At 33.3% G+C, this 22973-nt stretch overlaps 4 protein-coding genes across 5 annotated transcripts; 3 read left to right on the plus strand and 1 right to left on the minus strand.

The window, feature by feature from the left end:
- Positions 1–1386: 1386 nt before the first annotated feature.
- On the minus strand, positions 1387–4370 carry LOC114193724 (nucleotide-sugar uncharacterized transporter 2). 2 transcript variants are annotated; one of them, XM_028083634.1, is made up of 7 exons: positions 4042–4370; positions 3325–3476; positions 2989–3197; positions 2814–2916; positions 2506–2672; positions 2002–2172; positions 1387–1868 (listed from the first exon to the last, which is right to left on the minus strand). In XM_028083634.1, the coding sequence occupies exons 1-7, from the start codon at positions 4115–4117 to the stop codon at positions 1598–1600; spliced, it is 1149 nt and encodes a 382-aa protein (XP_027939435.1). In that variant the 5' UTR covers positions 4118–4370; the 3' UTR covers positions 1387–1597. The 2 variants fall into 2 exon arrangements, with proteins under 2 accessions (XP_027939435.1, XP_027939436.1); XM_028083635.1 differs by having other exon boundaries at positions 2814–2907; positions 4042–4368.
- A 2130-nt stretch (positions 4371–6500) lies between these two features.
- On the plus strand, positions 6501–10297 carry LOC114193144 (ABC transporter G family member 26-like). Its single transcript, XM_028082848.1, has 9 exons — positions 6501–6707; positions 7053–7348; positions 7420–7593; positions 7707–7890; positions 8386–8664; positions 8744–9028; positions 9110–9394; positions 9817–9924; positions 10014–10297. Exons 1-9 carry the CDS (start codon positions 6501–6503, stop codon positions 10278–10280), a joined length of 2085 nt encoding a protein of 694 aa, XP_027938649.1. The 3' UTR covers positions 10281–10297.
- Positions 10298–10834: 537 nt separating this feature from the next.
- On the plus strand, positions 10835–13756 carry LOC114195427. The gene is made up of 2 exons (XM_028085901.1): positions 10835–12890; positions 13296–13756. The coding sequence occupies exons 1-2, from the start codon at positions 11100–11102 to the stop codon at positions 13404–13406; spliced, it is 1902 nt and encodes a 633-aa protein (XP_027941702.1). The 5' UTR covers positions 10835–11099; the 3' UTR covers positions 13407–13756.
- A 5748-nt stretch (positions 13757–19504) lies between these two features.
- Positions 19505–21483, plus strand: LOC114194300 (E3 ubiquitin-protein ligase At4g11680-like). The gene is made up of 3 exons (XM_028084428.1): positions 19505–19992; positions 20435–20825; positions 21106–21483. The coding sequence occupies exons 1-3, from the start codon at positions 19505–19507 to the stop codon at positions 21250–21252; spliced, it is 1026 nt and encodes a 341-aa protein (XP_027940229.1). The 3' UTR covers positions 21253–21483.
- Positions 21484–22973: the final 1490 nt, after the last annotated feature.

Genomic DNA, 22973 nt, shown 5'->3' on the forward strand with positions numbered 1-22973 from the left:
TCGTTTCGGAATTATTGCTTAAGGTGATTTTGGTTTCGGATATTTAGTTTGTATAATTTTGGATCATCTTGATTTTAGTTTGTATTAATTTGATATGTTCGGTTCACAATAGAAAAATTATAGAGAAGTGAAAAGAAAGAAAAGTAAAACTTGAGACAATTTTTAGATTGTTTGATAAGAAAAAAGTTCAGAAAAATGTGTATTTAAATGAAATTAAAGTAGAACAAGCATCCTATCTTCCCTTTACTCTTCCAAATTGACGGATTTCACATTTGGTCCGATTTATTATATAACGTTGGAATTTTAAAATGATATTAAAAGATTTGCATACACAATTGTATTATGATATTAACATCAAATATATACTAGGTTACATGATTGTAGAGAATTTTAGAATGTTATGTGAAAGTCAAACAATTTAATTATGGTAGTAAAAAATATTTGCTCCATTTTATTTTTGTGTCGATTAATTTTTTAAATTGACTGTTATTACTTATATCATTGTAATTTTATTTCAACATCATCCTAAATAAATAATCCCACTAATATCGATTCTTTCATTGTTAGTCACAAACTAAATAAGTGAGTGAACAATTATTAGTGTATTATTGCAAGCTACAAACTATCTTCTTCGTTTTTTTTATCTGTTTCTGAAGGTTGTTTCTGCAATAAATATAATAAATTATCTTGATTTTATCTAAATATAGTTGCATAACTTTTTATTTTACCCTCTTTTCTCTCGACAAATATACGTGTAAATTATTTAAAGATCAGAAGAGAGAAACTATTATAATTGATAAACGAGTAATTGAATCTTGACAAATAAATAGAAACAAAACTTCTAAAAGTTCCAAACTTAGAAAATAAAGTATGAAAGTAATTAGATGTACTTATAAAAAAAATATAATAATTATCTGTTTAAATGTGCGAAAGTTAAAAAAAAACGAAATAAAAAAGAGTGTAAGAATATTTTAGTAAAAAGAAAATCATTTCCTTAACGAGCTCAAACCTCGAAATTAGTATTTGTTTGTGTATACCAAATGACATTTTTTCACAATATAACAGTCGTTTTTTTTACTGCAATAGTACACACTGTTTTCTTTATTTACACAAAAGAGTATTGTTTATTATTTGTGTTTGGAAATCGTTTCTTAGGAAATCAAATTCTAAGCTCTGTTATTTTTCACGAATAATATCAGTCACAGTAATTTAATAATTGAACCCTTGAAACTTGATCTCAGAATGTGTGGTGGTAAACGAACTTGTATAAGATCTTCGCTAAAGCTAAAGCCCTTGAATATCATGTTATAGTTTGTTCCTTATATGGATTATTCATCATATTTCTTGATTTCTTATCTCAGTGGCCCAGGAGAAACTGTGGTAGGATAAACAAAAATCATTTTTTTCTCCTTAAAATGTAATAGAGACTGATGAAACTTTGTGAAAAGCTACCCTTAAAAAATCTCAACAAGTTTTGCAGTGATTAAATTACTGTGTGACTGATCTGCCTATACAAAAGCTCTGGCTGCACAATTAGAATTGCTCAAAAGAAGGGGACATGACATGAGTCTGTCTGTGATGTGTTTGGTTATATGTCTCAGACAATGGTGCTGCCGTTAGTATTTACATTAAAATCTGTGCTGTCATCAGGAATTGATTTCGGCTTCGGTGAAGGCAAAATTTGTTGCATATTTTCCTGAGACCCTTGCAAATTCAATGATGTGTACACTGACATCCCAGAGAGAGCAACAACAGCACCACCAATGCTCACAACCCCAGGATCAGACTTGAATAATATGAACCCTCCCAACAGAATCACACAGGTCTTAAACTGTCCTAAAACAACATGAGTTGTAGCAGAAGTGGCCCTGCAATGATTGGTTCATAATGTCATGTTAGAAACCTAATCTTATCCATAATCCACCAAGGAGCAACATTACTAAAAGAAATAGCATCATGTTTGTGCAAAAAAATGGTGTTGGAAGGGAAATGCAGTCTCACCCCAATGCCAATGCCCCTGACCATTGCAAGAGAAAACCAAGGAGAGCAGATACTAAAACAGCAGTTGAATTGTTCACATCCCACTTGAAGGATAGGACTCCTGGTGGATCAATCCACGGCATCAATGCCCCAAGGAAGAAAATTGTGACAGGGGTTGTCTTCCACATCAACCTACAATAGACAGAAGTTTCAAGTTGGGATATCAACATATGATTGATGAACTTTGAGATGTCAGTATAACTGAGACAGAAGTTTCATAGTAATGCCTAACATGAGCTTATTTGAAGATACTTTTGACCAGGGGAAATTGTTAAAAAGATATGATTAAATTGTTATCTGTTTTTACAATCATGATCTAATCATAAGTTTCTTCATACACTTAAATAAGTGTTGTCATAAGTTATTTGCATAAACTCTCTCAATCACTAACAAAAATACTTATGTCATAAGTGAAATATGTTGTGAATAAGCTCCTCCAAATGCCCCCTAGCTTCTACTACTTACGCCAGAGCTGTCCAGTTGCCCTGCTGTTGTAAAGTAGACCACAAAATTTTGTTTATGGCACTTGGGATTATCCATGCAATTGCAATTAGAGCACCAAATAAATTGAACTCTAAATCTGTCACAGTTGCAACTGCTACACCTGCTGACACAACAGCCAAAGCCAAAACCTGCATCATTCCAATGACATGATTAGTGCATCAGAAACAAGGAAAGCGGGTGGAATAGTCCTTTTTCAGATGTGTTAAATGCTTTACAAAACAGAAGAAAAGAAGGGAATGGTGTGTGTGTGTGTGTGCGTAATTCTTCACCTTTTTAAAAGAAATGGTTTTTCTAAATAGAATGAACTCCGCAAGAACAATTGTAGGGGTGACAGCAATCTTAGCCATTTGGTAGAAACCAACACTGCCAAAGCTGGATTATCAGCACACAGTAAACCTATGAATATTTTAATACGAAGATGCTAACTAAAGCAAGAGCAAGAACCTGTTATACTGGAGGCTAGTGTTTGCAAGGCCAGAGGCAAAAGCCATGACAGCACCAAGTGCAAATAAAGAAGAGAATGGAGTTGTTTTGGATGGAGGAGACACAGGAAGCACTGAGAGTGTCTTGAAAATGGCAAGTAGAACCCATGCAGTAATGTAGTGTACAAATGTCAGAAAAATTGGGAAGTTGAAGCCAACTTTACCCATCACCTGTTAACATAATTACATAAAATTCAAGTGTAAGGGTGCTTGATCAATAGGCTGAACTTTTTGAGAGGTACCAGAGATCAATTCACATTATAAAATTGAAGCCAAAAAAGATGCAAATTGTGCTCACCAATTTGTTTGCCATGATAATTCCGACAGCAACCATAAAGTTGAAGGACAGTGCCACCACTGGTCCACAATATTTTTGCTGTTGTCGCTTTGCTCCTTCTGAGGTTCTGATCTCATTGTAGAGTGAAGCTCTGAGTTCTTCCAGTGCTCTACCTGATAGTTTGATTCAACAGAGAAAAAAAAAATGTAGCAGAAGGGAAGAAGATGATGTTAAAGAAAAAGCAACAAAACCAAGATGAATATTAGAGACAAATCATATATCCCTATTCGCCAAAAACAGGTCCAAACAATTTACTAAGTGGTTCTAAAGGACGATCAATCAAAGTTGCAGAAAAAAATAACAGAGCAGTATCAGTTCAATCCAAAATGCAATTGGTGTGAGAAAGTTTCCATGATCAGAAACACCTTGTGATGCAATCATGATAGAGAAAAACATGAACTACGGAATAAGAAAAGAAAAGTAACGTAACAAACTTATAATCTACGACCGCCAAAACCGGAGTATCCAATGCTTTTTATGAGATAAAATATCATTTCACTCAAAAAGGGCATTAACATAGTTGAGATCTATTCATTACATAAAAAAGTTCAGAAAACAAATCCCAGAAAAAACAACCATACATGAATGAACATAGGTAAAAGCGAAAGTCTGATATAACACGATTGAAATTAGATGCATAAGGATGCAATGAGATGAGCTAAGAAATTCAGAAAAGACCTGCATCACCAGCATCACTGTCTTTCCTTTTCATAAACCTTCGTCCTCCTCTCCATAGTGAACCCAAAAGCTCCATTACTAAGTGGCTTATTCATGGATTTGGATCACACATGCAATGAAAATGCAAGACACCCTTTGCAGAAATCATGCATTTTTATCATTATATCTATACCAATTACTTGGAGAAGCCAAAACAGGAAGGCAGAGAGAAAAGGGTGATGATGCAGATACGAATTAATAGGCCATGTTGCTTAAAATACAATCGACAGAAAATTTACATTGTTGAAGGAGGGTTTCTGAAATGAAATGCATGAAGGAAAAAGAAAATGACAAAAGAAAAGTGAAAGGAATTTACTTTCTGTTCCAAGGAATAATAATGATAATAATAATATCATTATTATTATTGCATTTGATGAGAGTGCCAACAAAATGGCAACACGTGTTCATCATATGAACCTAGAAGAAAGTGTAGGTGAGGTAGTAGCAACACGTGTCTACCTCGTATACTAGGAATTGATGTAACTGTTGATTTACGGGGAAGTTAATGTGACATCATGAAATCAAATATTAATTATTGTTATATATATCATTAAGAAATAGTCAAAACACTTGTTGCAACCACCGCCATGAACGGTAACTTTTGCTAATCTCATGCCTTCAACAATGCAACCTCTTCTTTTCTGCTAAACTTGATGCAGAAGTTTCATCTTACTCAGCACAAATGCACATTTTGCTTTTCTGATGTTCCACCAACTGGTTGGTGCCATTAACAGTTAAAGTCACCCAAACTTTCTTTTCTTGCTATTCTACTTTCTACATTCTTCAAGGAAAATGCTTTTTTCTTTTCTGCAATTCGATTTTATTATGTGTAAATATTTTCAATATATGTATAAGTTATGTTATACTTAAAACTTATGAGGATTAGATTTTGTGAGTGTATATTTTTTTACAAATTATTGATAAATTAATTTGAGATGGTTGAAAGAGTTATATATATATATATATATATATATATATATATATATATAAGCTGCGTAATGGAATTAAATATACTCATACATCGTAATTATGATTTTCATCTTAAATAATGTCAATCATTTTAGAAGGTACTATTCAAGGAAAGATTTTTTAAGAGTTTATCTTAAATGATACATTAGTAATAATTATTGTCATTAAGTCACATTTCTCATCTTATCATGAAACCAATGTTGTGTATGGAATGTATTTTTAATTTTTTAATCCTTTCGATTTTTTTCTTTATCTGAATATGATTTAATAGTGGTAATCTTTAAATCACTTTTCTCTATCGTTATTCATATAATATATGTCTATTTCAAAATTGAATCTCGTTTTTTTTAAAGAAATAATCAAAATAGTCACCGTATAATTTTTAACCAAAAGATATCAAATATATTTTTTATGTTTAAGATTATTTATTTATTACGATTTCAATTTTTAAATAGCTTATATATTGAATACATATTTATAGAAAATTTTAGTTGACAAACAAACGTTTATAACGTACAATTTAAACTATGGGCTCAAAATTAAATTTAAGAAATATATTTTAAAAGATAAAGAATAAATTAATATTCGATATATAAAGGTTGAACTATAGTTATAGTCATTGAGATTTGGTTTCATATGATTATATGACATTAGTCTTTACATATATAAGGTATTTGATACTATTTTAACCTCAAAACCTTAACGAAATGGTGTTATGAGTCTTTATTCTTATATAGTGTTTAACTTTGTCTATTCTATCTAATGTTGGATTTTGACTCATACTTGTACTATTCCCAACACCTATGATGTTTAGAAATATTAAATATGTCTGCATCAATGATTGTCAGACAATGAACATGATTAATTAAGACAAAATCATCACAAACCACTACACCAAAACGTATTCAACAATGAACATAACTAAAAAAACAATAGATTGAGCTGAAATCAAGTCGTGTGTGTAAAAAAGTTATACCTGTTATCCTCTTCAACCATCCCGCAGCACTGAAAGAATGCAGCACCAAATACTTGAAAAAAGAAAAGTGAATCTGCACAATGGCATTGCATTATGGACATCACTGTTTTGTAATTTGGTCGTGTTTTCATTGTAAAAGAAGTATTTGTTTTTTTTTTCAAATAAACATGAGATTGAAGGCATGCAGAAGTGTATTTCACAAACGTTCAGTCTCTTACCAAGCCAATTCATTCATGTTCTTGACATGTTCTTATCAGAAATTACAATAGTTGAATTCAAAGGATATGGTAGAACAACATTCATACCTTGCATGGACCAAGAAATTGGCACGAAAAGTACGTGGTTCACCAACCAAAGTTCTTCCTCCATACATGATATATAGGCAAGCTCTTGGTCTGATGCAGTTGACTCACGGTATCTAAACTGTGTTATTAGAATCCTTGACTTCAACAAGTTCTCATTAGCTTCCAAGATCATGGAGAATGAAAGAGAAGATGAGATTGAGGACATGTCAACGTCACCCCCATCTCTTGGATCCATGCAATTTGCAGGGAGCAATGGCTTTGGTCACAGCATGGAGTTCATGTCTCAGGCATACCTTCCCAATATCTACACTGAGATTGACATAAAAATTGAGGATTCCAATTTCAACCAAGATCCTCCCCTCCCCATTTATCTCAAGGTAGAGACAAATAGTTCAACTCTGCAACTTAATCAGGATCTTCTTTCCTCTTACATCACTAGAAACTATTTCTGTAAGAAATACTTCAAGTGTGAGTCTAAGTCCTATGTCAGTAGAGATGACAAAGTTATATAGGTTTTGAGTTAAAAGTGGTGTCAATACTTATGTTGGTGCGGACTAATGTCACATGGTTTTGGTTAATTTCAGTTTGTCATACTACTATCATCGATTTAGAGTATATAAGTGAATGCAAACCTTATTTAACAAGTCGGTTTTGTAAGATTGAGTTAGACTTAAAGTGCACTTCTAACAACATTTGCCTTAAACATTCTCAATAATGTGCAGTTTGAAGATGTAGAGTATAAGGTGAGAGGTAGCCACGCGGCTTCCACTAATCCTGTGAAGTCAGTGATGTCAAAAGTTGCCATACAACACAACCTGGGAGAAGACAAATACAAGAAAATTTTGAAGGGTATGACAGGAAGCATTGGCCCTGGTGAAATTCTTGCTCTGATGGGTCCTTCTGGGAGTGGAAAGACAACCTTGTTGAGAGTTGTAGGGGGAAGATTAGTTGACAACGTAAAGGGAAAGATTACTTACAATGACGTTCGGTTTAATGCAGCTGTCAAGAGGAGGTTAGAAAACTTCATAGGAATCAGAATCCTTATTTAACAGAACATGATATGCTAATGTTGTTCTCTTCTGTTTGTTTTTATTTTCTGTGCTATAGGATTGGCTTTGTTACACAAGAGGATGTGCTTTTCCCACAACTTACGGTAGAGGAAACATTAATCTTCTCTGCATTCTTAAGGTTACCAGGGAATATGAGCGAGCAACAAAAGTATGCAAGAGTGGAGACCACTATCAAGGAGCTAGGCCTTGAAAGGTGTGTCTAGAATAGGTGTACATGTGATTGTTGAATGCTTAAATTAGCTACAAGTTCTTCCAAAAGAAAGAAATGAAACTGTTAACCCTAAATAATCTCTTGTATAACCATAGATGTCGCCACACAAAAATAGGTGGAGGATATCTCAAAAGCATCTCTGGAGGAGAAAGGAAGCGAACCAGCATAGGCTATGAAATCCTTGTTGATCCTTCACTGCTTCTACTTGATGAACCAACTTCAGGCCTTGATTCCACAGCAGCTAACAGACTCCTTCTCACTCTTCAGGGACTTGCCAAGGTATCAGTAGCTATATTTAAGTGTCATTTTGAAGTTTTTTTTACATATCTGGATCAAATTTGTCCATAAGTTACAAGAATAAACAAGTCAGAAAATAACTATTGATCATAAGCTAAGTCATGTGGACTTATGACAACTTTAAAAGCAAAATTACACGACTTTTTCATAAATTTCTAAAAAGGTGAAGTTGTTAGGAGTGGTGACAACTTCAGTGTTAATATTAACTTATGAATAAGTGAAGTCGTCGTAACTTTGACTTCACCTTTTCATAAATTAATGAAAAAGTCGTGTGGAGTCTTCTTGATTTTACTTTTGAAGTCGTCATAAGTTCACGTGACTTACTTTATGACTATAATTATTTTTTGACTTGTTATTTTTGTAATTTTTGGACAAAGTTAACTCAGATATGTAAAAAAAAACACCTTCATTTTGGTAACATGTTTCAAGTATAGATTCAACAATTTGGAATATATGCTGAAAATACTTCTGATTTAGGGTGGAAGGACCATAATCACAACAATTCACCAGCCATCGAGCAGAATCTTTCACATGTTTGACAAACTTCTTCTTATATCAGAAGGGTACCCCGTTTACTATGGGAAGGCCAAGGACTCAATGCCGTACTTTTCATCGTTGAGTTTCACCCCGGAAATACCAATGAATCCTGCAGAATTCATGCTTGACTTGGCAACTGGACAAGTGAATAACATAAGCTTTCCACAAGATATTTTCAAAGATCAAGAATCTACCGACCGTTCAAAATCTGTCATTAAAGTAAGACTCTGTATTATATATCTTTTATGCATGTTCAATCTCGTTATACCACTTAATAACCGTTCCTTTGTTCTGTTAGTATCTACAACTGAAGTATAAGGAAACACTGGAACCAAAAGAAAAAGATGAGAATCATGGAGCAACAAACACACCAGAACATCTTCAACTAGCCATTCAGGTTAAAAAGGACTGGACAGTGAGCTGGTTGGACCAATTCTTTATTCTTTACAAGAGAACATTCAGAGCAAGATGCAAGGACTATTTTGATAAATTAAGGTTAGTTCAAGCACTTGGCATTGCTCTTTTGTTGGGGCTACTTTGGTGGAAATCTTCAACCAATACAGAGGCTCAAGTTAGAGATCAGGTAGTTTCGATGATTTTTGTTTTCACATTTTACAAGGCTGAGAGACATTAACATCAGAATGAACCACTATCTTTGCTGCAGGTTGGACTAATGTTCTATATCTGTATATTCTGGACATCTTCATGCATTTTTGGAGCAGTCTATGTATTTCCATTTGAAAAGGTCTATTTGGTGAAAGAAAGGAAAGCAGATATGTATAGACTGAGTGTGTACTATGTAAGCAGCACTCTATGTGATATGGTGGCGCATGTTTTCTACCCTACTTTCTTCATGCTTATCTTGTACTTCATGGCTGGATTTAAGAGGACTGTCGCTTGCTTCTTCCTGACTTTGTTCGCAGTGCTGCTAATAGCTATAACAAGTCAAGTAAGCCATGTTGAGGGTTTTTTTTACATATCTGTAACAAATTTGTGTAGATATTATGAAAATGGAGAAGTCAAAATAATATTACTAGTCATATGTGGATTCATGATAACTTTAAAACAAAGTCGGAAGGATTTCACACGACTTAATCTCTGTAAAAGTGAAGTTGTCATAACTCCTAACTTCTTCACTTTTTTTAAAAGTTCATGAACAAGTCGTGTGAAATCCTCACGACTTTGTTTCTGAAGTTGTCATGAGTCTACATGACTTACCCCATAACCAGTAATACTTTTTTTAACTTATCCATTTTCTTATTATCCAGACAAATTTGTTCCAGATAGCTAAAGAAAACCTATGTTGAGACTTTATATGTGAATGGAAACATCATTTGTTTGAAGATTTAATGAATACGATAATCTTAACAGGGAGCAGGAGAACTATTTGGAGCTGCAGTTATGAGCATTCAAAGAGCAGGGATAGTTGCTTCTTTGATACTAATGTTGTTCCTTCTCACTGGTGGCTACTATGTCCAGGTATGGTTTTGGTAAGAATTGCAGTATAGTAATCTTTGCATTCAAATAGCTTCTAACATAAAATGGTCGATTTTGTTGCATGTATGCAGCACGTACCAAAGGTGATGCAGTGGTTGAAGTATTTGTCTTTCGTGTACTATGGCTTCAGACTTCTTCTGAAAGTGCAGTATTCAGGAGAACAACTATATGAGTGTGAAAGCGAGAGAGGGTGCAGAACATTGCAGAGTTCACCATCATTTGACACAGTAAACTTGAAAGGAGGCTTAACTGAAGCATGGATTCTGGTAGCCATGGCTCTGTGCTTCCGTGTCTTGGCCTATTTCTGTCTCCGCAGACGAATTGAAGTTCGAAATTAGATATATCTCACACATTAGCAAGTAATAAGTTGATCAAATTAGATCTATTTGAACATTAAAATCAATGAAACAATTGAGTCCGATTGTGTTTGGAGTAAAAAACTTGAATCAAACGAATCTGATTATATTTTACTCTCGTGTACAATTACTATGTTGATATCTTACATTCTATAATATGTTTACTAATGAATGTTGTTGGGGATAGGAAGATCATTAAACTTAATTCAAAATTGAGTTTTTAATCTTATAAAACGGAATTCTAAGTATCAAGGTGTTAATTTTCAGGTAGTTTCAATCTGATACTGGTAGTTATTCTATTACAAACAAATTTATGAGATAAACACTAATTCTTTTATTTTAGATTGTAATTTAATTAAAAGTATACTATTTTTTAATAACCGTATTGCTTAAAAAATACTGAGTTAACCAATCATCACTTGTTGCTAAAATATATTCATTAATTTAATCTCCAAGAAAAGTTTTTATCATTACTTAATTAATGCTTACCAAAGCTAATGATTTAGTTATGATGAAGCATAAAGATTGGGAATGACTTGTGGAAAAGGAGAACAACACAACACAAGACACACTCACATGAAGCCAAGTACCAATTCCTTTTTGCATACTTTTCACTTCACTCTGCTTCCTTTGTCAGTTGAAAAAGCTGCAGTCTTTACTATTTTTACAACAAAAACCATGTATCTATGTTTATTTTCTTAGCCATTAAAACCTGACACGACACATATTTATTCTTTCGTTCATTAATTTTCACAAATCTATTGATTTGCATTGGTGTTTTTGTTCTGTCGCACTCTCTTGATGGACCTTGTGCCTTATTCTGATCCTAACTCAACCACGGCCACCCCGCCGTGGTACGACATGTTCCGATCCGCTTCCCTTCGAAAGCCCTCCTCGGATCCTGCGCCGCCGCCGCCGCCGAATGCGGACCAAAAAGTCAACCCCTCCGGCGACTCTCAGGCGCGGCTCGCCCTTTACATAGCCATGGCCCACGCCGGCCTCGTCTTCGCCATTCTCATCCTCTTCTCTCTCTACAAACTCCTGCAACAGTACCTCAAACCCCTTCAATGGGCCATCCTATGTTCCATCCCTCTCAGACTCATTCACCAAGCCATCGTTTCCTTTTGGTCTCACCCTCTCAAACTGGGGCTCCTCCACACTCTCCTCGCCCTTCCACTCACCGTTTTCTCGCTCTTCGTTACCAGCCTCGCCGAGATTCGGCAAACTCTTCTCACAATCCTTCTCCGGAAACCAAAGCCTCCGAATGAGGAGGACTCAAAGAAGCTTAGTGCGTTTTCCACTTTGCTTCGTCTGCTCTTGTCTTTTGGGGTCTTTGTTTTTGCTTATGAGAGGCTTGGCGCTGTTGGGTCGTTGTCACTTCTCGGATTAGGCTTCGTTTTCAGTTCCAAGAATGTGGCTTTCAGTTTCTCTCCCTTTGGTGCGTATTTCACCAGAGGGATATTGAAGAAGTTGAAAACCGTTGTGGCTGTTGGGTTGATTGTCGGGATGATTGTCGGGTTCTTGACTGGGGTGATTTTCTTCTCTTATCAGATTGGAGGTGAAGGGAAGGAGGCAATGATTTCGCTGAAATTGCGAATGGAAGAGAACAACTATGCTGAGAGACTCGGTGTGAAGAAGTGGATTGAGGACAATGATATTGCTGGAATGGTGGATAAGTACACTGGTCAGTTTTATGAGACGGTTTCTGATCAGATTGATGGGTTGGCAGCGCAGTACAATATGACTGAATTTGTGACGGTTGTTAAGCAGTTTGTGATAACTGATCCTGCCATTGCTAACTCTTCTCAGGTTCCAGCGGATTCATTAATGGTGGTTTCACCGCTCGCGGAAAGGATCTTGAATTTGAAGGGTATGATTAGGAATAGGGAGTGGGGGGGAATTTATGCAGAAGTTAATGCCCTTTTGCGAGAACTTATAATCACTAGGGAAGATTTGTTTGAGAGGGCAAAAGGGTATGCAGTTAAAGGGATGGATGTTGGTCAACGTCTTTTGGCTAGTGGTACAAGTGTGCTTGGAAGCGGTGCAAAGTTTGTGTTTTCCATTTTGAACTCCATAGTTTCTGGTGCTGCTGAGGTTTTCAATTTTGTGTCTCAAACGATGGTTTTTTTCTGGGTTTTGTATTACCTCATAACATCAGAGTCGGGTGGGGTAACAGAACAAATGATGCACATGGTTCCAATTTCAAACTCGGCTAAGATAAGGTGCGTTGAAGTGTTGGATAAGGCAATTTCAGGAGTCCTTTTGGCCACTCCTGAGATTTCATTCTTCCAAGGATGCCTCACTTGGCTTTTGTTTAGGCTATACAGAATACATTTCTTGTATGTGTCAACTGTGTTTGCCTTTATTAGCCCTTTCATTCCGATATTACCGTCTTGGCTTTCAACAATTCCAGCAACAATACAGCTAGTGCTAGAAGGAAGATACATAGTGGCCATTTTCTTGTCTGTTACTCACCTTTTTCTCTTGGATTATGGGGCAACTGAGATTCTGGAAGATGTACCCGGGCAAAGTGCATATCTTACTGGAATGAGCATCATTGGGGGAATTGCCTTGTTTCCATCTGCTATAGAGGTAAATGTTCACCCTCCATCGTTTGATGTTCTGATCTCTTTCTGTACATTATAGTTTCTCTGCATTGTTCTTGTAATCAATCAGAAATCATAATAAATACTTCTGTTAAGATAGTGATGATGATAAAAGTGGATAATTATCATAAATGGTAATGACAATTGTGGTAGAATGACAGTATATAAACACTTTTCTCTATAGTTCATACACTAAATACAATTTGAACTAATAGTCTCACATGCATTGTCATTGTTCCGATTAAGTGATTACATGAAGTTCTAACCTATGCTTGTTCTAAAATTTAGACTGGTTTACCTGCATACCTTGATTTGATGTTGTAGTATCTAGTGTCTGCTTCTACTTCTATTGCATTCCATGGCATTGCTGAAGGAATTTGTTGGTCTGCAGGGGGCTATTATGGGGCCATTAATAACTACAGTCATGATTGCTCTGAAGGATTTATATGCTGAATTTGTCTTGGGGGAGCGTGATGATAAGGTGAAGCAGAAGGAAAATTAGGCATATACTTGTGTCTGTGACTGTATATATATTTGCAGTTCAACATGGCTGCTAGTACATTGTTTGTTGTTTTATGCCATTCTAGCAGTGGAGCTTGTGTCTAAGCTCGTCATTTGTTTGTAATTATTCTTTTATCTATATCATTTCATTATTGTAATTGACCAGATAGGACTTTGTTTTCCTCTCTTTTTTCCTCCATTTAGGGGTCATAATGATTTTCACTTGGTGACAGTGCTCGATGGTTGTAATATTCCTGTGTTGTATCTCTGAAAGAATTTTTCAGATTCTTTGTACCAAGGAGAAATGTGAAATAAAGAAGAAAAAAAATCACAGAAGTTTCTTCTGTACAAAATTTTCTGCAATTTTCTTTTGATTTAGCCATTGTGATTGATGGCTTCTAGTTACTTTGTTTTTTCCTTCCCAAGAGAAGATTCACTATACTGAAGTGGCTTTTTGAAGAACAGAAAAAAAAAATGGAGCAGCATGTGTTATTGATTCTAAATCTACGGTTAGGATTGAGCACTTATCACTAAACCAAAAGTTATAGCCTATAACCAGGGCACAACTGTTTTTACTTAAAATATATTCAAACACCACGATTTGATTGTGATTCAGTCCATTTGGTCTATGTCACGGGACAATTGATGTCACCTGCAACATCCACATGCTGTCAGTTTTAAAAATTCTATTATTAGTATTTGATTACAAGTGTCAGTTCTATAATGATCTAAAGATTAATTAACAACCTCTTTTCAGTTTCAGATTGTTGGATATACTAAGAATTAAAGTCTACTGTCACTATCAGCCATAAGGTCATACTTTTTTTCAATGGGGCTGAGAAAATATGTGCACAGGTTCACAAAGTATACAGAATAATCATTTCTGAGTTTGTTCTTATATAAAAAGAGTTTGGTTTTGATACATTTTAGTCAAAAGACTTTCACTAACTCTAATGACACTAAACAGTACTTGACTTTGTTGTAACTCTAATGAATAATTTTATGGTTTTAATAAATGATTCTGACTATCATGCATAAAAGGGTTAAATTTTGTATAATGGCCAAGATTGCAAAACAAACCACTGCTTTTTCTTTGAGTAGTTTACAATTTTCTAGAGCTTCATAACCATTGAACCCTTTTATCTTTAGCAAACGGAAAATTGCAGTAATTGACTTTCACACACATGATGTGCAACACACAGAATCTGAGTTACTTTGATAACAAAAATCTGAACCCCTTTTTGTTCTCTTATTTGATGTATTATGCAGAAATTTCTGGTTGAAGTTATTTCTGAATTCTTTTGTTATCTCCTGAACAATGGACCAAGTTTCTTGTCAAAACCATAGCTTCTTTTTTGTCACTACATGAATTCATATATCTTCTTTTTCACAGGTTCTGAAAAATGGACTATGCAGCAATGTTTTTGAGTTCTTCCTCTTGCTAATGTCATTCATGCACAATCACATAGCATTTATATCAACCATTGTGGTGTATCACTAAACAAGGATATGAATATTTTTGTGTGCACAAAAATGAGACTTAATTTTCAATGTTAAGTGGATTTTATATCAAATTCAATCTTATAAAATTATATTTATACTTAGTTTTAATACTGTAAAACTTTCAGACACTTGACCTATTCCTCCAGGATAAGTGGTTCAAATAAGGACATGAACCCAAGGCAACAAAAATAACTCAAAATTAATGGATCAACAGATGAATATGTTAAATTTAAGACTTGATCAACTTAACAATATAATTGATGATTCACTAATTATATCTCTATTAAAAGGAAAAGGAAAAAATAATAGTATATTTGTAGTAGTCAATTTTGCACCTGTTGTAATTGGTTGATTATTGGCCTGAGTGAATATGATTTTTGAAAAAGAAGTTCAATTATAATAAATTACACGCAAAATATATTATAATGGGCAGAGTCGGTAAGTCGCTAGCAACAAATAATTATCAATTTTTTGTTTTGTTGATGATGATGATGCACTTGCCCATGAATGTGACTTTTTTTCTATTAATATTCAATATTTGTATGCGCCAACAAATCTAACCTAAGAACAAAGTCGCATTCAAGAATTTATAAACTCAAATAAACTCTGATTAAAATTGTAAAATTAATTTATTTACATTACAACTTTTAATTGGTTGATGTTGCAAATTGAGAATTTGAGATAGGTTTTGCATAGTTTTGTGTGAAGTTTTTTGTTTTGTATTGTTTTGTCCATGTAATCGTGTTAAGAAGACAGTGTTTGGGGTTGAAGTTGAGTTGTTCTGATTTGTTATCCATTTTGTGAAAGTGATTGTGATAGCTTTCCTTTGCGAGATACGTCAATATTAACACGTTGCATGTCTCACCGCTCAAATGGGGTCAAATTTTATTCTAATACGTCAAAACCAGCTTAACCGACGTGCTTTACTCGTGAATCACACGACAATGGATAATAATTAATTTTAATTTTAATTTTAATTCTTCCTTCAATTTTTTATGTTTTTTCCCTGATGTCTTTAAAATATATTATTCTTTCGATATATTATAAGATATATATTTTCAAATATTAAAATCAATTAATATATTTTGAAAACATGAAAAAAAAAACACGTCAAAGAATCTGTAAAGTAGAATTTTAGTTTTTCAAAGAACTTGTTTCTTGATTAAAGATAGTAATTAAAAATCAGTGTTAATTTATATAATTTGACAAAAACTAAATGAAACATCTAAAATTTTTAAATATTATTGAAAAAAAATTTAGTATTTTAAAAAAAAAAATCATCCATTACATAATTAAAGTGAAAAATAATTAAAATAAAAAACTAAAAAAAAATTGTTATTAATAGATTATGGATCATCCAACTCAAACCCTTTAATCTGGATTAGGTAAAAAGTTCAGTTTGATCGACATCTGAAAAAATTAAGTTTTTTTTTTCTAATCCAATATGATTCAAACCCATGATGATGAACCTTAAGTGAGAAATTTGAACCCAATTTGATCTCTATCCCTATCTCATTTCTCTTCAGCATTTATTAGCAAGGGATGAAGGTCTTAATATAAATTATGCTCGTTTTAAACTTTATGGACTCTTTTTTCTTCAAAATAGAAAATGGAACTTGTAATATGAGTATGAATATTTGAAATTTGTACACCTTCCTGCATTCAAGAACGCGTGAATCTGACCTTTAGCCGTCAATTTTTTGGCCTCAAATTTAGGCTTTTCCACGTTTGATTTTGATTTATCGTAGCCAAATACAAAATTAGGCCTAATTGAAAAATTGTCTCCACAATTGTACGTTTAGTTTTCCTTTAATTTTTGCACCTGTGTAATTAAGAGAAAGTGAAGATCTATAATTAATTAGAAGAGATTGGAAGAGGTAAGAAGAAAAAAACATAGCAATTATTGTTAGAGAGGAGAAGGGCCACACTACAGTTGGTGGGATTAGGTGGCCAACCGTTTACCACATAATACCAAAATATCAACTGTACCCGCCACAATTCAAATCACTATTATGTATTTATATTCACATATTACAATTTTATGATAATTAAATAATATGAACAAATCTTACCACTAAATCTTATCCACTTTCATTCAAATACAGATACACTTCACTTTCTTTTCACTCCCAAAAAAGGAAAAATCTTTGCGTTTCTGCTACTTTTTTTGTTTTCAAAGATTCAATATGAAGTTTAGGGATTTTTCTGGTAAATTGATATTCATGTTCCCGTAGATATATGTACTTGTAGAGTGTCTCACAACAACAAGAATGATTTAAATGTATCTTTTTTTCTTTAATCTCCTGTATATTTTTTAAGAATAAAAAATCATGATCAAAGTTTTAGATTTTAGAACATATCATACATATTTTAAGGATAAAATCATATAAAAGTTTTAAATTTCAAAATAGAATAATGTCGTGGATATGATTTAATAATGTTATCCAATTGAGGTAAGAACGTAAACATTACTTATGAAATGAAAATTTTTCAAACTTACCCTACATCTTTTAAGAACAAATTTATGATAAATATATGTCATCGAAACACTTTATTTATGAGTATAACCGAACAATATTTTCTTAAAATTTTCTTTGTTCAAATACCATATTAAAAAATAAATTTAAGTGTAACTAATTCTCACAAAAATAACTTATAAAATGAGAATTATCTTCATTTTCATTTATATTGTATATTGATCTTATTTTTTTATCCATCTTTAACACATTTAAATTATGAGATATTACGAGAAAGATAGATCTCGAAGCTAAAATATAAAGGTGGTGAGTGAAACCAATTTCACTTAACAAATGAAGGGATACAAAACAAAAAATTAGGACTACAGAATTTATTAAAGGAATTTAATATTGCTAAGCAATCCAAGAAGACATAATACATGTTTTCTGGAGAAGATAATATGTTCAGCAAATCCAAATTCGCTTAATAAATCCCAATTAATTATGAAAAGATTGTGAAGATAGATTCTGAATATGTTGATTATTTAATATTAGTTCAACCAATCACAATTTGTTGAGTGAAAAAATTTCTCACCTGATGTGAAATTGTAACTTACAAATAAGTTTCTCTTTCAAAATTGCGATATATATATATATATATATATATATATATATATATATATATATATATATATATATATATATATATATATATATATATATCAGTAGAGAAACCAAGACAAAAAACAACATAGAGTAAGCACTTCGAGAAGAGACATTCATGAAAGTTGAGAAGTATTCGATGTTGAATTACTCGATGAATCATAATAACAGAGTTTGACTAATGATTTTTATATCATAAAGTTTGATATCAACACTGTTTTGTCTTTCATATTAATTTACTTTTCATAATTAAACTGTATAAGGGTTAAATATGTTTTCTCTTTCAACTTGTAAAAATTAGAATTAGTTCATTCTCGAAATTTTGGTCCAATTTAGTCTTTCAACTTCAAAATTGCGTGAATCTAGTCATTTCACGCAAATTTTGTTAAGTTTATTTAATGTTTCAAACTATTTCATAATAGCATTTGAGATATTTACACTGTTCGACACATCTTTGCTTTAATATATTAACTAAGAAACGATCATGAAACGCACTTGAAACTTCAAATAAACTTAACAAACTCTGGTTAAAATGACTAAATTCACATAATTTTAAAATTGAGAGATTAAATTGGACCAAAGTTTCGAAAAAGAACTAATTCCAATTTTTACGGAAAATTGGTATAAAAACATATTTAACCCTGTTTATAATTATCAAAAATTATTATCCAATTCTTTATGATACGATAATACCTTTATCACAGTTTTATTACAGTTCCTGAACACTTTATGGTGAAGTCCAGTTAGTTATTTTATGGTTCAAGTTTGACACATTAACTTTATCAACTTACAACTGATAAAAAAATGTCACGATAAATGAATCTTTGTCGGATTTACCTAATTTATAATTAATATGTAAAACTAAGGAAAAAAAAAAACAAATTTGATGTTCTTAAGGAACTAAGATATATTTGTTTCAGCTTGTGCCGTCAAAACTAAAACAAAAATAAAGATTAGGGATGAAAGAAGAAAGAGGAGAAATTGGAGTGCAATTGCTTTGTGAGCTTGTCTTCATATAAAATAAAGCTTAGAGGAAGTTGGCCAACGGTTAACTTCCCTCCAAACCTTGTGATTCCCTTTGAATCAAAGCAAACCTCAGCAACAGTTTGATTCTTGGTCACCCTCTGAAACACAACTTCACCTTCTTGACAAATCCTTCACACCAATCTTCCCTTCATCATCTTCTATAAACTCTTCATCTCCTCTTTCATATTTTTATCTCTGCATAAACTATGTGGTTACTGAAACGATCATGCAGTTGAAGATTGGTTTGATTCTGTTGCTAAGAGTTTTGCAGATCAAGGTACCAATTCTATTCTTCAAAGTTCGCAATTGGGATGCTTCAATTTCAAGTTCTTTTGATGCAAAGCTGAGTTTTTAAGAAATATTGTTGTTGGAGTCAATCAATTCTCTGTTCTCTGCTACACGCCTTGGACAAATTCTCTGCACAAACGGGGCAAAAGAGAACGTTTTATCAATGAATTCTAGGTGCTTTCTTCATCCACAGCAAGACTTTAGCATGGTTCCATTTTCTTCAAATTCTGTCACAGAAGATAGAGTTTCCAGTGCTCGAAACCGGCCTCCACGTGTCACCCCTCCTTCCTTCTTGGTTCGGGTGGCCATGAGAATATCTAGAGCAAGATGGTTTACCTTTTTGAGAAGAGTTTTTCATTACCAAAATGGATCAAGGTCCAATCTTGGCTCCAACCCTTTCAATTCTAGCACTTGGATGATGCTGGAGTTTATTGCTTTGGTTGTTCAAATAACCATTACAACATTCACTTTGGCTATTTCCAAGAGGGAGAGACCTATTTGGCCTATGAGGATTTGGATTTCTGGTTATGATATTGGTGTTGTTCTTAATCTGCTGCTACTTTATGGTCGCTATCGTCAAATTTATCTCACTCAAGGAGATGCTCTCGGTGTTTCTGATATAGAACAGCAGAGAAACCATGAAGAAACCAGGTATCATATGCAATTCAACTTTTTTCTGTCAATTTTATTGCTAGTGATCATGAGTAATTGTATTTAATTACTGTATTGTAGTGAACTAATGCCATGAGTATGCTTTAAAATTGGCTAGAAAAGTTTGATACCATCGTTCTGTTGTTTGAAAACAACTGTTTGATAAAAAGAAAAATTGCTCTCCTTTGAGTTGGTTATGAACTTATGGTATTTTCACAAAACGTGTATGATTGTTGAAGATAGGAAAATACCAAGTGTCAAGTAATCATATAGCAATCTTAATTTTAGTTTATCCCTTTAAAAAGTGATTGCAAGAATCAAATAGCCCAACACAGCTTTCTCACTGTGATCAGAATCTTCTGCTTATTTCATTCTTTTCTATCTGATTAAGGATATAAATCATGTGAAATTTGAAACTGTAACTTTGCACTGTATTGTTCAGTGTGTGCAGGATGTCACACTTGATGAACAAGTGTAGGACTTCACTTGAGCTTTTCTTTGCCATATGGTTTGTGATGGGAAATGTTTGGGTTTTTGACTCACGTTTTGGATCCTTTGAACAAGCTCCAAAACTGCATGTGCTCTGCATCACTCTTCTTGCTTGGAATGCAGTGTGCTACTCTTTCCCTTTTCTACTGTTTCTGCTGCTATGCTGTTTTGTGCCACTCATTAGCACCCTCCTTGGCTACAACATGAACATAGCCTCTTTTGACAAAGGAGCTTCTGAAGATCAAATTTCACAACTTCCAAGTTGGAGACATAAAGAAGGTCGTGCAAAGTCAGAGCTTGGAAATGACTCTGATGGGAGTGAAAAACTGATTGATGAAGACCAAGTAAGTGCTACCACTAGTACATATAGACTATCTTTTCTATAAACAATTTTAGAGAAAAAATCTAACTTTTCTTACTAAACCTCCAAAAAAGAAAAGTCTCAAACTGAGGATAAAGATTATATGTTACTATTGCCAAACCCTTGAACCGTCTTGGCAATAGTAGTATATAATCGTGATTCTCAGTTTTGATATATGCTTTAAGTTCCATTTATTTCAAGATCTGTCATATTTCCAAATCTTTTGAACTGATAGATTTGTTTGTGTTGTGATGTGCTTACAGGAATGTTGTATCTGCTTAACCAAGTATAAAGACAAAGAGGAAGTTAGACAATTGCCTTGTTCCCATGTGTTTCATCTAAAATGTGTGGATCAATGGCTAAAAATTACATCATGTTGTCCTCTTTGCAAGCAAGGATTGGAGATGTAGAAATAGCTTAAACAACAGACAAAAGGATTAATCTTATTTGTTCACATGTATACTTCCTGATATTACCCTCTCTTTTTCCTTTTTCTTTTCTCCTTAGTTTTTGGTCTTTTATACTACTTTACATTGGTCACTTGAGTGAGGTTATATTTGTACAGAATAGCTCACCAGTGGCCAAAACTATACTATAAATACTTGGTTGTAGGTGATGAATCCCATAGTCTTTCAAATTAATTAAGTTTTTTCTTTTATTGTCATCTGAAAATATTTGAGACAAAAGCATCCTATAGAGGAAAAAAGGATAATAAAAGACAAAATAATGACGTAAATTTAAGATTGTGCACGTGGCATAATGGAGAAGCAAAATGGGTCTGTGAAAAAAATGAATGTTAGAAAGAGGTCAAGAAGGTGTCAAAATTATTAGAAATTTGTTGAAATTAGCAAATGATAAATGATTGTTATTGTCCAAGAAGTAGGTTGAGAAAAAAAATGGCAACAGAGCATTTTGAGAACTTGTGGCCATAAATTGTTGACAGCAAATACCACACATTTTTTAAACAACTAAACGTAATTGGATAACGGCTTGTCATTTAAGTTTCTCTGAATCTTTTCATTTCGGGATCATTTTCCTCTACTTTTTTTGCAGACAATTAATCCACACGCTTTTGTCAAACAAGTAATCCATCCACGGAAGAACATCATATTTTTCTGGAAACCTTCTCAACTATCTAAGTAATCTTCATACATTTCCTTCATATATTGCCTTCAACATTTATAAAATGTACATACATATTATCGTGCACCATAATTAGACGTTAAATCATTAGCGGATCATATATCATATAGCTCAAATCCAAAGAAAATTATAACATCTTTGATATCAATTTTAATATAAAATATTGAAACATTAAATTTATGAGTTTTTTTTCTCTGATGTGAAACTTAAATTTATACTTATTACATAAAATAGATGGAGGCAAAGATGAAGAAAGAGGAGAATTGCATCAAAGTAAAGCATGTGAATGGAACAGAAGTAGAAATCCCAGGTTTGAAAGTGCGTATGTCTGAATCACCGACGAGTGAATGCGAATTGAAGAGGTCTTGTAGTGAGAAGAGGGAATGTCTGTGCTCACCCACCACACATGTTGGCTCCTTCAGGTGTCGCCAACACCGTGTTGACACAATGCGCCATTCAAACTCTGTTGGCTCTTCAAGGGACTTCAAACCCTCACTCCAACCACAGTAAAATTTTCTATGGCTTCTTCTCATCATTGCTGCAAATGTTTCGATAGAAAGAACTCTCGTGTTTATAATCAACTATGTGTGTACGTTTCTTACTGTATTTATCTCTTTTACTTCACCAAGCTTGTATAGTATAATAATATACTACTATTTCTTTTCTAAACAACCATGTTTGTTTCTTCTTTGTTCTCTTCCTTTACCATCTTTTTTGTCTGAAACTAGGCTAATAATAAGGTTCAATTAAATTTGAAGTTCTTCATCAAGTAATAATAAATAAATCTATTTCAGGATAATAAGTAACATACCATAAAAAAAATGGTGATTTAATGGTAATGGAATGACAACCTATGATAAGATTTGTAAAACATTTTCTGATATAAGCGACGGCAAAGAAGGACGATTTTTCGTGACAAACGGGTTCATGTCTGTAAAACAGTGTAAAACTACATTAATTGTTACATATTATATTTTACTCCAGACTC

The sequence above is a fragment of the Vigna unguiculata genome, chromosome 8 (genome assembly GCF_004118075.2).
Source record: "Vigna unguiculata cultivar IT97K-499-35 chromosome 8, ASM411807v1, whole genome shotgun sequence".
NCBI lineage: Eukaryota > Viridiplantae > Streptophyta > Magnoliopsida > Fabales > Fabaceae > Vigna > Vigna unguiculata.

Coding starts and splice junctions, on each gene's coding strand:
- LOC114193724 (XM_028083634.1), bottom strand. CDS start 4,117: ATGGAGCTTTTGGGTTCACTATGGAGAGGAGGACGAAGGTTTATGAAA. Junction 2,917..2,988: donor ACTAGCCTCCAGTATAACAG/GTTCTTGCTCTT, acceptor CTGATAATCCAG/CTTTGGCAGTGTTGGTTTCT. Junction 1,869..2,001: donor TCAGGGGCATTGGCATTGGG/GTGAGACTGCAT, acceptor CAATCATTGCAG/GGCCACTTCTGCTACAACTC.
- LOC114193144 (XM_028082848.1), top strand. CDS start 6,501: ATGGAGAATGAAAGAGAAGATGAGATTGAGGACATGTCAACGTCACCC. Junction 7,891..8,385: donor CTCTTCAGGGACTTGCCAAG/GTATCAGTAGCT, acceptor CTTCTGATTTAG/GGTGGAAGGACCATAATCAC. Junction 8,665..8,743: donor GTTCAAAATCTGTCATTAAA/GTAAGACTCTGT, acceptor TTGTTCTGTTAG/TATCTACAACTGAAGTATAA.
- LOC114194300 (XM_028084428.1), top strand. CDS start 19,505: ATGAATTCTAGGTGCTTTCTTCATCCACAGCAAGACTTTAGCATGGTT. Junction 19,993..20,434: donor AGAAACCATGAAGAAACCAG/GTATCATATGCA, acceptor TGTATTGTTCAG/TGTGTGCAGGATGTCACACT. Junction 20,826..21,105: donor AACTGATTGATGAAGACCAA/GTAAGTGCTACC, acceptor ATGTGCTTACAG/GAATGTTGTATCTGCTTAAC.
- LOC114195427 (XM_028085901.1), top strand. CDS start 11,100: ATGGACCTTGTGCCTTATTCTGATCCTAACTCAACCACGGCCACCCCG. Junction 12,891..13,295: donor TGTTTCCATCTGCTATAGAG/GTAAATGTTCAC, acceptor GTTGGTCTGCAG/GGGGCTATTATGGGGCCATT.